Here is a 14,855-nt window from a genome sequence, read left to right as displayed (position 1 = left end):
GTCTCTTAATCCCCCAGTAAGCACTTTCTTTCTTTGGGAAAGTGCCTGGGGGTAATGACAGGGATTCGTCAGTTTCCTGTTTGCGGGAAAATACTTAATGCTCCTACGTGGTCTCCTCTTCGGGGTATCCTGTCCAGGGGTTTGAATTTATAGACTCCACCTCTTCTGTAGGAGTATTCCTCCTACAGCCTCTGTTTTAGAGGTCTTCCTTCGGGAAGCGGAATAAATGATTATGACAAGCAATGATCTGTTTTGCAGGAGGAGGACTGCTGGCTCCTGTTCGATTCCCTTCTGCGAGCAGTTTTTCTCGGGAAAGAAATAGATGGCATTTCCCCACTTCCGTGCCGACTTGTCTCATTAAGGGACCCGACTAGAGCTTCGGTTTAGCCTCATCGGCAAGACTTCCTGAAAAGATCACATACAGTGGCACTTCTACGACTCTGAAGAATCCATTACGGACTACCTTTACAACTAGATACTCTGTGGTGAGAGTCGAGTGGTCTGTTTTTTCCTCTTCTCAAGAGTGCTATTCTAGTCATGCACTCAAAAATTGCCAACAAAGGGAATCACGCTCTTAGGCTTAGGCAACGGAAGATGTTTGCTTGTTCATGGAGCATCTCCTCCAATCGTTGCTCTCCATAGAGTTTGAACCAATTACCCGTAGTGAGGTAATACAGCCTTCTATGGAACATGTGGCTCTAAATTGCAGGTCTTTCCTTGATCCTGAAGACAGGTCTTTCCCAGTGTGATACGACCAAAAGAGAGACGTACCCTTTAGAACTCCCTCAACGTCTCTCGCTCAAGGTGAGAAACCAAGTAACATGCTATTTTGTTCCGGCCAGCTTGAGCCTCAGATTCAAGCCCTCCAACTGGGAACTTGCCGCTTTGTAATCAAGGCTGTAACAAAGGTAATTACTTAAGTACATACCTCGAGGAGGGTGATTACCTAGCCCCAAGGGTATAGCACACTGGGTCAGATACTCATTATTGGTTCTTTTTTTCACGCCAGTGATTGTATTGAGACCATTCCTCAGGAAAACAATAAAGGAGTTCGCTCCTTAGGTTCAGCGGTCCTTTCTAACCCTAGGAAGGTCAAAGGAGGTTGTAAGGAACTTGTACGTGACGGGGACTCAGGTCTTATACCAGTGACAGAATCCCTCCCCTCCACCTTATAGAGATGACCCAGAGCTCTGAATGTTTTAGGGCAGAATCACTCCATGACATTTTCAAGCAGCTCCTTTGTTACACAAACTGTGCCATTGGTAGGGTGGAAATGTGTCTGATCTTCACCTCACCCTACCTACAAGACGTGACCCACAGAAGATATACGTTTTCTCTATCGCTCCTGCAGTCCATAACGCTTTTGAGCTGCTGCTTTGTGACAAAAACCGTGCCATCGGTAGGATGGATACGTGTCTAATCTTCTCACCCTATCTACAAGATGTGACCTGCAGAATACCTGATACGTTTACTCTATCATTCCTGTGGTGGTGACACAATAAGTGGTTTAATAATACCTCGGGGTCCTTGCTGGACAAGTAGCAGAAACATGAAGGCATTGGCTATCCGGGATAAGTCTGGGATGAATGAAAGTATGCCTGTCTCTTTTACTTTCATCATCTTCCCCTCCTTTAAGGAACAGCGCCATGGGTCCCTTTGCAAAGCTGTCTTCAACCTCTGCAGGTAATAACCACTTCCCTTGTGTAACCAAGTATGTTTTTCATATACTCTTACACGTCCCCAACGCCTGCGAGGTAGGTCTTGACAAACGTTTTTTTATGTGTAGGGCTCCTATTTTAACTAGGAGCATCTTCTTACCTAGATGTTCTTATGATCTCTCACAACTATTTAAGTTGCTCAGGCCGCTATCATACTCACTTGTATTGATAAGCGAGGTGCAATGTTTCCCTTGATTACAGTAATACTGTACAAAGGAAACAGGTCAATAACTAAGCCAGTAGTTGGACTTACCTCCCTCCTGAGAGTGAGTCATCCAATATGAATAGTGGAAGGTTTGTTAGTATGGGAACAAATGATAGATTTGTGGAAAATTTTTATTTTTCCCTAACTAATGCAAACCTGTAGCTACTTATATAAGTTGGCCCCCCCATCACCTGTCTCCCAGTAAGTCCTGCCTGCAAGCAAAAAGTGACGTGGTTCATTGAACTGTGAGTAGATATAGGTGGTTGGGTAGCCCCCAACCACCCCTTATTTACCCACTATTAGTGGTTAGGTAGGGTTGCCAACTCACACTTTAAATCTAATGGTTGCCTTCCAGATCTGCCGAAGTAATATCCAATATAAATAGCTACAGGTTTGTATTAGTTAAGGTAAAATACAAATTATCTTTAATTTCGACATATTAAGAACTTTGAACAACTTAGAGAGCAGTCATTGATGCCTATAAGAAGTTTTCATTGTTGAAACCTCTATAGCCTATTCCATAATACTGTTAAGTCATAATATAGAAGTAAGTAGAAATTTTTAATACTCATTGAAGGTGATCAATGGAGTCATAGTTAACATGACCATTAAAGATAAGTTATGTAGGAAATAATTTGTAACTGTAGGAAATAATTATTTGAAACTGCATGTGGATATTCTTTGATATACACGGTGCTTTGCTCTGGTCAAATAGAAAGGAAATATGAAAGGAAAACTTTGCTATTCTTTTTAGAAGGAAATTCATCACAGCATGTTCATATGGGTTTTTGCTGCTGCGATCCCTCTTAATTGTTAGTTCAGTAGTCTTTTATGCTGAACACATTAATTGCAGCCAGCATTCAAAAGGTGAAGCATTGCTTGCTTGTCTATAGTGACTTATTGGATATTCTTTGATAATAGCTAACCATATGGCTCTATTATTAAAAAAAAATTGTGAAAATAAATGTTTTTAGTATATTAAATTCTTTATGAAAAAAGAATCTCTTAATTTTTTTTTACTAAAGAATTCAAACATAACTATCAAACTCAAAGGTAATTGATACTATCGTTTGTCATACTGTATATGGAATTGTAAAACATACCATAGAAGAATACAGTTGGCTCTTATCTTTTGATGGGGAGGATGTATAGGTAACAGAGATGCTTGTTAATGCAAAATTGAAATCCACAAGTATGTGTGCCCACATTAATAAAACTGACAGACCTATTTCCTTATATAACTGAAAAAAAAATGTATCCTTTTATAAACATTAACATTAGTACAAAAGCTAAAGTTATGTTAGAATTAGTGGCATATAATTTATCATTATAATAGGCACAAAGGCTGAAAAAAAGTTAGATTAGCTCTTATTTTACCTTATTTGCCTCCATGTGAATAATCAAGTCAGCAAATGTTAACCCAAAAAGGGTAAGAAACAGTTGTAGTCTACCATTTCTTGTCCCTTTCTCTCCATTGGTTTATGAAAGCTTGTATTCATTTTATTAATTATATTAGACTGTTCTTTGACAGCTATTTCAACAAGTACTCGTCAATGTGCTTTTAGTGCTGATGGTTTCAATCTTGCAGGCCACTCCCAGAAAAAGTTTCAATGTCAATTTACCAGATTTGTTTTTATGAATTGAAGCGGTAGACAATTTTGTGTATTAAAGTCTATTAATATTCTTACATTGATTTTTTGCCGTGACCTTTTTATTCAGGATTCAGAAAGGCTACGAGAAGAAATCAAGTACTGGCAAAGATTGCGGCAGGATTTAGAGAGAGCAAGGCTTCTTTGTGAATTGATTAGGAAGAGAGAGAAGATGAAAAGAGAGTTTGTCAGAGTGTAAGTAACCTTTATTTTCTCAGGTCACATGTCATTTATATTTTTCATGTAAAGCACGACAGTGGACTAATGATTTGTGGATTTATCTTACATGTTACTTTACCTTTAGAGACTTGATAGCTATGCAAAATTTCACAGGAAAAAGAGAAAAAATTCTAAAAGTATAAAAGTGTAGACATTTTTTCAAATAACTTTGAAGCATGCACAGGTCCTTTCAGTATGCATGCAAAATTAATTTTACATGGCTTCTTAACACCATAGAGGTATTGCACCTACTGTGCCTTGTTCAACATCTAGACAGAACTACATTTTCTTTGCATTGTTTGTGTTGGCCCAAACTGCATTCCTTGGTGTCTTTCTTCTCTATCTGTTCAGTTTGTCCATATCCCACCTGGCTGTTTAACTTTAAGAGAATAGAATCAAGAGAACTTATTTCACATCCAACCCTGTAGAGGGAAGAGCTGACTTGAAAGAAATTGTTGATGATGATGAAGTTTACATTTCTTAACCCCTCGTTCAAGAACTCATAGTCTAATGTATAGTGTAAAAATTGAAAATATTTGAGATGTGCTGTTCTCACTTTTGTGTTTTTTGTGTTATGCCAAACAGCTTTTAATACCCAAGTACAGTTTGTTGCATTTTTTTTTCTCCTCCACGATCAGAAAGTTTTGTAATGCATTTAATTCTTTGCATTTAAATTTAAATAATTATAAATGTAGGAATATCCTAGTCTACAGCCTACAGTTGTTCTTTTATAAAATAATAGGTTACACTTAATGCTCTTTACAGCATCCCCTCAGCCCAGCTTGGCATGCTATCGACCTTTTATGTTCATCAGTTCCCTTTGGTTTCTCTCCTAACTGCCCTACTCCTAGAATATTCTATTTTTAGATTTGTTGGCTCTTATTAAAAACAAATCCTTCAAACCACATCTGAGAGTGAAGATTGATCAACAATGAGAATCTATTGTGTTGGAATTCATTAGTTTTACATAAAGGATTATCATTAAAAATGTTTTCACATTGATAAGGTATTTATTTCTATGAACTCCCTTTATGTTCATATAGCTTCTTCAGAAGCCTGGTTTACCCCAAAATTTAATCATAAATAAAGATCCCTTTGCTCAATATCTTGCTTCTTTAGGCGAGACGGTCGCTCCTTCATCATCTCTCTCCTTCACTAACTCCAGTAATGTTGCTATTACCCGCTTCTAAACTCTTATTAGAGCAAATTTTATTCTTCCTCATGTTAGCGAGATGTTGAAATTGTCTTTTCCTCTTTAGCATGATGAAATTCTTGCCGAAACCAAGAAAAACAGACGCAAAAACGAGTGAATGTCAGAGGTCAAACTCAAATTTGTACTCTGAGGTGTGTGCTAGCACTGAAGGCCGGAGGGTATAATTACCATGTAATACTTCGTCTTGTGACTCAGGGAATCTTTTCAGATGCCATTGCTCACAATTTGTTTTATATTAAAATGTAATATAAATATTTACATTAACAGAAGAAATATTACATTTTATTGTAGGGATCAATGATTTTGGTTTATTGAGCTACTTAAACTAATTACCGTGTAATTATGCAAGTAAGAGGAATTTTGACAAAATTTTCCGCCAACGCATTCTCCATCGCCATACGAAACTGAATTTTTTCAGGATTTTGTGTTTTTAGTCCTATACCCCAATATATTGCCATACTGGCCAGGCCCCTTAATCTTTTATTATTGTTGGCGATATATCCGCCACTAAAATGCATTTTTGTTCGCTTGCAAGCTCTGCTACGAGCTCATCTGGGAAGAACAATTGTTAAAAACAGTTTGTCATTATTATTACTTGTTAAGCCACAACCCTAGTTGGAAAAGCAAGATGCTATAAGCCCATGGGCCTTAACATGGAAAATAACCCAGTAAGGAAAGGAAACAAGGAAAAAATATTTTAAGAACAGTAACAACATTAAAATAGATACTGTATTTCCTATATAAACTATAAAAACTTTAACAAAACCAGAGGAAGAGAAATTAGATAGTGTCCCCTCAAGCAAGAGAACTCTAACTCACAACAGTGGAAGACCAGAGGCTAAGGCACTACCCAAGACTAGAGAACAATGGTTTGATTTTGGAGTTTCCTTATCCTAGAAAATCTGTTTACCATATCTAAAGAGTCTCTTCTACCCTTACCAAGAGGAAAGTAGCCACTGAACAATTACAGTGCAGTAGTTAACCCCTTGGGTGAAGAATTGTTTGGCAATTTCAGTGTTGTCAGGTGTATGATGACAGAAGAGAATCTGTAAATAATAGGTAACTAGGTTTTTGCCTTTCATCCATGAAGCTCGACTTCCCCAGCACTAAATTGCTAGTTGTAAACAATGAGTTTTTTACTTAAGAATTGCATAAATCTTATGATAAAACTACCTAATAACTTGTTTTTAATGTAATTTCTGATGCAGCTTTTTACTCAAAGTATTTAGCGACAGTTTTTTCTAAAACTATACAGTATTATACCTCTCAGTTCCTTCCCTCTCATTGTGTATAAGTCGTTAAAATGTTATTACTATTACTAAGAATGGTGGCTTTGTATAAAGTTACACCAAATCTGTTTGATCGTAAATTAGGTTTCAATATAATGCACTCTTTTAAGTCCATCCTTACGACTAATAAACAAAAACCTTTAAATACAGGGTTTACAAGTTAATTTTAATTATGGCTGTTTGTGGGTATTATTGTAGGAAGTGTTCTTGAAATATTATTCTTTGTGGTTAAGTGTAATGTATTAGAAGGCTTTCTTTGAGCATAAAGGACATATTTACTATAGCCTAACTGGTTTAGATTTTGTTATATTGATAAATTTAAACCATTAATTCCTTTGATGGTAGCTCAGAAAGCTACCAGAGTAATATTTTAGGCTTAACCTGTCTGGTTTCAAACCCTAACCTAAATCCTTAAGTGGTTGCTAACAGTTATAACTTCTAATACCATTTATTATTATTATTGTTATTTCCAACCGTAGTTGGAAAAGCAAGATGCTACAAGGCCAAGGGCTCTAAGAGGTAAAAATAGCTCGGTAAGGAAAGGAAATGAAATAAATAAACTATATGAGAAGTAATGAACAATTAAAATGAAATGTTTTAAGAACAGTAGCAATATTAAAACAGATTTTTCGTATATAAACTATAAAAAGAGGCTTATGTCAGCCTGTTCAACATAAGAACATTTGCTGCAATTTTGAACTTAGGAAGTTCTACCAATTCAGCTACCCGATTAGGAAGATCATTGCACAACTTGGTCATAGCTTGAATAAAATTTCTAGATTACAGTGCAGTATTGAGCCTCATGATGGAGAAGGCATAACTATTGGAATTAACTGCATACCTAATATTACGAACATGATGGTACTGTCCGGGAAGATTTGAATGTAAATTATGAAAAATCTTATGCGACATGTATAACAAACTAACAACGGTGCCAGAGATTAATATCTACATTAGAAATAAGAAATTTAATAGACCCTAAGTTCCTGTCCAGCAAATTAAGATGAGAATCAGCAGCTGAAGACCAGACAGGAGAATAATACTTGAAAGAAGGTAGAATGAAAGAATTTTAACACTTCAGAATAGTAAAGGTTTTGGTGGTACACTTTATCTCCCAGGTTTGAGATCCTCTAGCAGAGATTCAAATTCTTTATTTACTTTTGCCCTTCTGCAAAGTAACTATCCCACACACTCCTTTCTAGCCACTCTTTAGACATTTGAATTTGCTGGGGAGAACACCAAAATTGTAGCCTGGAACTTTATATCTCTCCTCTCGTTAAACAGTGCCTCTGCTTGCCTCTTATGTGCTGAATAATGTTTGTCTAGATAATTTATTAAACCACTCGTAACCTAAGACCTTTTTACTTTTCATATTATTTTTTGGTTGGCGTGTTAAATCTTATGATTCCCTTGTACTAATGATTCTCCTTTTGTATAAAGATTCACTAAATTGGTTTGTTTATATCTTGTTTAAATGGCTGTGTGCACCATTCTCTTACAACTGTGGTCACTTACTCTATCTCATACATATCAGTTAATGTACGTAGTGGTAGTAGTTTGGAAAACAATATAGTAAAATTCTTAAAATAGATTATTAGAATGGGGATTTTAAATTAGACTTCAAGATAAACTCTAATATAGACAAATAAACTACTCAAGGTACAAAGTTCTTTTTGGCTAAAATATATTTATTTTCCCAAATGTAGAGTAAGGTTCGTAATTCAATTGCTGTTTGGTGCAAAAGCCTTTTAGTGTACTATATGGATCTTTGCCAGTCTAGTTCTGGATTACAATCAGTGACCTGGTTTGTTATTTGTCAGCAAGGAAATTACAAGGTTTAAAAAAAAAAAATCTTGATATTCTTTTAATTCTTTTGATGTAAGTTGTATCAAAAGAAATGTATGACTAGTTTGAAAGTATTAACTTCAAAAAGTTGTTAATTTATTTAATTTCTTCGTTACCAGTTACTCAAGTAAGGTAAGATTTTCATAATTATTTGTTGTTATTTGATATCCATGGGTAATAGAAAGTAAGACTTCATACCAATGGTGGTATAGCAGAAACTAGCATTGTCTTCAGATATACATCGTCACTAGCTTACATCCAAAACTAAAGGAGTACAAGGTATTCTTCCTTTTCCAGATAGGGGAGGTGTTGTAATTTTAATTTGGGCAAGATATATCACCCAGTGTGGGTTTTGTGATAAGGGTTAAAAACAGCTATATGACCTAATAGTAGGATAGTTTCTCAGGCAGAATTGTTCCCCTATTTTGTTCATTGTTCTGATAAAGAGGTAGCCCAATTGATAAAGTAGTAATAAATGGGTTACCGGAACATAAGCCAGGTTGTTGCTCCAGCTTTGTTAGATATTGTAATTGCAGTGGTGCATAGGGATTGTTTTTTGGTGATCTTGTTCCGCATTCTCTGTCTCGTGTGGGGAAAAATTTTCTTTATGAATCTTATCAGGGGTGTGTAGGCCGCAAGGTTCCCTTCTAGGAAGTACTTTGTATAATCAAATTAAAGCTGTTAGCGTAAACTTAAAGTTCAGCTAAGCAGAAAGTCTAATGGTTCCAAGCTGATGGTCACTACTTATGTCAGTTTGTTTAGAAATTTTGAAATTCGGTTTGGAAGTCCATATATATTCATGTTTGCAACTTAACTGAGCAAAGACCCTACTACTTTGAAAATACCGTTCCACGTCAGATCGGCGAAGCTTTACAACTTTAGGTGGGATGGATGACTGCCTGGGAATGCTCGATGTTCTTTACAAAGCATATTGAAGGTGTTTTGTTGTCTTGTTTTGTATCCCTTAGCATAGAAGGTAAATGCATCTGGGATTAGACCTTTCCTTTTCAGGCATTATAAAGGATGTCTTTAAGGGGACCATCCGCTATTGTGTTTGACATAACAACTTTAAAAAATCGAAAATCGTTTTGTTTCTATGTATGCAGAAACATATTGTACATGCTCTCCAGAAGTTTCAGCCAATTATTTTTACAAATTATGAAGATAAAGTGGTCTTTAAATGATGACATCATGTTTACTGCGTCTTCTGCATGACTGAGTTTTAACAGAATCGTCTTTGCCTGTTTATTTTTGTATTTAAATAGCAATCTTTTCTCATATTTAGAAATTTCGTATGTCTGGCAGAGATGGTAGGGGAACGCGAACTACGATCTACGAGAAGAATGGCCAGAGTTTCCAAAGACTTATAGTAGTTACGTTGCATATGTGTTTGTTTACTTGCAGTTCGTATTTACATTTTCACAACGTCCTCGTGAACTTTATATCAAGGCCAGTGTTACCCAAGTTCAAAGAAAGAAAAAAAAGTAAGTAGAGAGCAACAAAAAAGAACCAAAGAGAGAGGCAAACGTGAAAAAGAATACAAAGCTGGAACATTCTGGCAACAATGAGAGGCCGCTGGCAACTCATGACACCCATACACCAAGCGTATTAGTAGACTTAGGGTTTAAATGCTTCGTTTAGGGAGTCTTCATGTAGGAATAAACAATAAAAGTACATAGTAATGTTACCTTGATTTTTTTTCTTTTTAAAGCAAAAATATATAGCAAATCTTTGGGAGCTCATAACTCAAAAACATACTTATTCACACTTACGTACATTTTTCTCACTTATTTATTGTTTGATTATAGAGGGAGATATAATTGAAAAGAGGAATAAATATCCCACAATTTTTTGTAATAAAATTTTGATTTTCCTTTTTCTCTTTTTCATGATTATTTATGTCTAGACGAAGAAAATTAAGAAAAAATTCATTAAAAAAAATGAAAAATGTCACAGAATTATTCGATTTATAAAGAAGTTTTGATGGTATGATTTTCAATACAATTGGTGTCATATTAGTGGAGAAAAATGTACCTAAAAAAAATTTTAAATCATGATTTTTGATAATACAGTAAATCAAAAAGTTTTTGATCAAATTACTTAAAATTTTTATGTGATGAAGGTATTATCTATGTTTAAAACATATATAGAAGTGGTGTATTTTGATTATTAGAAAAAAAATGGAGGGCACAGCGGACGGTCCCCTTGAACCAGTGATCCGGGCTTCTTTTCAGAATTCAGATGTACTTTCACATATTTAGAAGGTTCAACTTTTAAGTCTTTGAAAAACTTTTCCTTTATAATTTGAACAGCTAAATGTATAATAGATTGCAAGCATACTTTTAAGGTGGACTTAGGGAGTGTAAGCTTATTTTTTTCCCCTTCATTCAGAGCTGAATATTTTAAATGCTAGGAGTCTGGCAATTATTTCACTTCTCCCCATTAGAGATGGTTGTATTTATTTCATCTGAAAATAGTGTTCTTTCCATCCAAAAAAAGGTCGTGTCATTTCTACTTACAAGGTTTGGTCACAGAGAATCACCAAGAATTAGATGTAAATCTGATAAAAACCTTGAAGATAAAGAATATAGGTATTAGGAGTTAATCTAAATCTCTTATTTTTTTGCAGAAATGTTTCTTTAGAAATAATTGTTGCATAATGTATCTGTTTGGTGTTTGGTGGACATCTTGAAGAATCTTGGATTTCTTATCAAGATGATTGGTCTCTAGGTCCTATACTGGCTGTTGGTGCTGTGGTCTTTTAGAATGAGTTCAATTAACTTATTTTTTTTTTTTTTTTTTTTTTTTTTTTTTTTTTTTTTTTTTTTGGTGATAATTCAGATATTGTTAGAAAATCAATCTGGAGTCCCACATTTCAAAATGTATTTTGAGATGGCAACCGTTTAATCTAAACCATTTGTATCTAGAAATTTGGTTAATTTTTAATTCAAATTTTCTTGTTGACCTATCTCTCTCGTGCATGGTGTCTCACTTCCATTAGAGAGAGAGAATCAGATATATGAACATCAGGGAAGGTTCATACAAATATTTGGAATTTTTATAATGAAATTTTGAATATTTCTATACTCACCTGATGATCATGTACATACCCACCCTCTTTACCGCAGACTCTGTTATCAAGGAATAGGGAATACTGCAAGTTATGGCGCTCCCTACCATTAACCACTAGATTGTTTCAGTACTTACATAGAGGCTGGTATCTTTTGAAAGGAAAGAAAATTGGAAAAAAATTTGAGAAATTTTTGTGGCTCTAAATCAAGCTTCTGGAGAATATGCAATATGGATATCAATTAGAAATAATAAACTTAATTATTAAAATAAAATTTTAGCACTTCATTATATTGTTGTAAGGTGGCTTTTGTTTACTTCATGGTCAATGAAATATAAAATTTATTTTTTTACTGTATGACATGCTTTGAGAAATTTACTTGTCCCTATTTTTTTAATTATGTTTGTTTGCTGGATTTGTGACCAATTCCTTGTCTATATTTTGCTTATAATCACAATGAAAAACTTATTTTTTGGTAGTCAACTATTATTTCCAATAATTTTGTTATTCATCTCATATTTTTTGTGTGTTTGGGGCCACATACGGTTATGAGCTTATCGTAGTCTGTATAAGCATAGATCTTCTGATGCAATGCATTGCTGTCCAACATAAAATATCTGCTGATCATTTTCTTTTAAGAAAGGCTTTTAAATTTTTTATCTTCGCTAAACAGTTGATCTTGTTACATACTTGACTTTTGCTGTTGAAGAGGCACTAGCAAAGATGGCATAAATTTCTTTTTCAGAACACAGATTACCTAATGGATGAGTTGCTTTAATACATTTATATCACTTCAAGAACAGACTTTATTTTTGCACAAAACATCAAGAATTTCCCTTTTTTTATTTATCTTGTGCTGGTTTACATTGCCACCACATTTACCTGTAGCTGACATAAATCACCTGACCTTATAAACAAACTAAATATTGTAATGTAAGCAAGCATGTACTGTATATAATCCTTTTGTAGTTTATACTAGTATGTGACATAGGACTTATTAATTTGGGTTGTAATTCATGCTCAAAATTACTTCTTTTATTCCAGTAATTTATATTTGTTCCAACACGGAGTACTTACCTCGAACTACTTTCTTAGGAGTATCTGGGATTCTCCTCCCAACCGACCAGAATTTTGTGTAGTTTCCCCTATCTCCGTTTTCCCTAGTGGGGTCCCTCTGTGGCGGATGGATATAAGAACCAAATCCAGATAGCCAGAGTAGTGTTTGTTTGGCAAAGGTCATTGTAAGATAAAGTAGGCTACATATTTATGAGATACTTCCTTCTAGTTACTGTATACTTATTTACATAATTATCATAAAACAATTTTTACTCTATTGTTGGGATATCTTCATAATCAATAGGCTATTCGAGGAATAATTCTTTCTCAATGAAATTGACTTTTATCTATGCGAGGCCATCTGAGAACATAAACACACACGTTTGATTATGTCATCAGCTGATTTCAAGCTACCATTCATGAGGATATGCAAACATATAAATAACATAGTATTCTTAATTGATGTTATTGAAAATATTTTTTCCCTGTAGACCTAGAAATTCCAGATAAACTAATTAAAGCCATTGCTATATCATGTCTTTTTTCTACATACAACAGCCAAAGATAAAACCATTTCTTTGCTACTTTCATCGCCAAACATTATGAACACATTTACACATCCAATTGGTAACTAATGAAACTAGTAGCTTTTAGTAAACTGTGTGTAAACTTTGGTAATATATAACATATTGGTATTTGTGCAATATTTATTTTAAGAGGTCATGAATAAGTTTGGAAATTACATATACGAACTCAGCAGAATAAATATTGACATAGTCAGCTGATTCAAGCTAATGCTATCAAGGATGCATGCACATATAAATAAAAAGTATTCTTAATGTAATTTGCAAAGCTATTTAAACCTTTTTATAATAAATGACAGTTTTCATACAATTTACTAAAAGTCAAGGTATCGTTAGTTATCACTTGGGTGTGTTAGTGCGTTTGTTCATTTGCTGTGATTGGCTATGAAACATAAACAAACAAAATTTAATTTATTTATAGTTTCTACTGGTACGGAAATTAACACAAAATTTGTTATAACTTCTTTATATAAGTAAACTCTAACCTATACACACATGGTTTTGTAATTTAGCAGTTGTTTAAACTACAGTTATGGGATGAACTAAATTAGATTTGACTTAATTTTTTACCTCGTCTGATGTCAAGGTCATCTTATACACAAATATACGGTGCTTACATTTGATTAACTTGCTCATTTACAAATACTGTATAGTATTCTTGTATATTTTATTTACAATATTGTGGGATTTTGATAGGGAAAGTAGTAGTAGTTCCTATATTACTTGCTAGTGTTTTCCAGTACTGTATAATAATGTTAATGATTTTGATATTCAGTTTGTTTTGCTTTTTCCCATGATTGAAGTAATGGTTTTCAGGATTTTCATTTAATTTACATTCCCTAATAGTATTACTTAATTTTTGTGAGTTTCATGGGATTTACATTCTTTAATTATGTCATCCAGTGATGCAAAAACAAAAGGTTGTTACCCCAGATGCTGGGCATATATACAAGACAAGTGCCCATACAATTTGGTTTGGTTTTGCCTGACTTTATGCTTCGGGAACCATATTTTGGATGTAATGGACTATTGGCGATAACAGACACCCCTTCCCCTTATTAGTCTGTTATTTGAAGGTTCAACCATAGTTTTTACTTTCTGCATGTATAATGTAGATTTGATTGAATCATAATCATATTTCATAAATACACTTTACTACTCCTTCCTTTAGTTAAAGTATAGCAAGACCACTTAGTCAAATATGCTGTTTAAACTTAGATGGTTGGTTTGAAGAATTTTTTATTGAATTGATAGGTGGAAATTGGTGCTTGATGAATTGAACTGCTAGCCAGGATTGAAGAAGGAAACTAAAGACAGTTAAACAAAGGTCAAATAAATGGTAAAAGCCTTCAGTATTGCCTGTATTATACTTCGTAAGGTATACAGTATTGTATCTGGTATTCACAACTCTGTTGGTTGTAAATTGGTGCTTTTGTATAATTTTACATTGATTTATAATTTGATACCTGACTGGAAGGAGTATAGAGAGGAAAGGTCCCATTTTTTTCATTTGTTTGATGTCGGCTACTTCCCTTGGTATATAGGTGAACCATTAAAGCTAACATGCATTCATTATAGTTTTGTAAAGAATAATTTGGTAAATTGGCCTCTATATTTGTATAAAGAGACTTGAATCAAATTAAGTAGTAAGCTAGGTCAGTATAATTAAATAATTTATTTGCAAAAAAATTACTAGCATACTTCTGGCTTCATATACGTGAGATCTATGCAAATCTAGGACAAGTGATATCAGACCTCCCACAAGGAATAATCCTTGGTAATGTTCTTATAATTATCTGATTAGTGATTTGGAAAATTCTTTTTTACCTGCTGACAATTCATGCATCTGATCCATATCAGGTTAGAAAACGTATCAAAAGTACAGAGAAACAAAGTGGTCTTAATAATAGCTTTTGTTAAAATCTTATATGTTATTAGTAATTTTATAAGTTCATTATGCTCTATTTCAGGAGATCTGAAGAAGTGAAGGTTCAACTGGCACCTTTT

At 34.2% G+C, this 14,855-nt stretch overlaps 1 protein-coding gene across 7 annotated transcripts in view; it reads left to right on the top strand.

Moving 5' to 3' along the window:
• The window catches only part of LOC137634292 (peregrin-like), a 228,618-nt gene that overhangs the window by 151,718 nt on the left and 62,045 nt on the right, over positions 1-14,855 (top strand). For all 7 annotated transcript variants that reach the window (XM_068366626.1, XM_068366622.1, XM_068366628.1 and 4 more), the window contains 2 exons: positions 3,643-3,767; positions 14,819-14,855. The exon at positions 14,819-14,855 is cut by the window's right edge and continues 84 nt beyond it. In XM_068366626.1, coding sequence (XP_068222727.1) covers positions 3,643-3,767; positions 14,819-14,855 — 162 coding nt within the window. The remainder of the gene's footprint in view (positions 1-3,642; positions 3,768-14,818) is intronic.

The sequence above is a fragment of the Palaemon carinicauda genome, chromosome 44, assembly GCF_036898095.1.
Source record: "Palaemon carinicauda isolate YSFRI2023 chromosome 44, ASM3689809v2, whole genome shotgun sequence".
NCBI lineage: Eukaryota > Metazoa > Arthropoda > Malacostraca > Decapoda > Palaemonidae > Palaemon > Palaemon carinicauda.
Note: the sequence above shows the minus strand (reverse complement) of the source record. Positions and strands in the feature narration are given on the sequence as shown.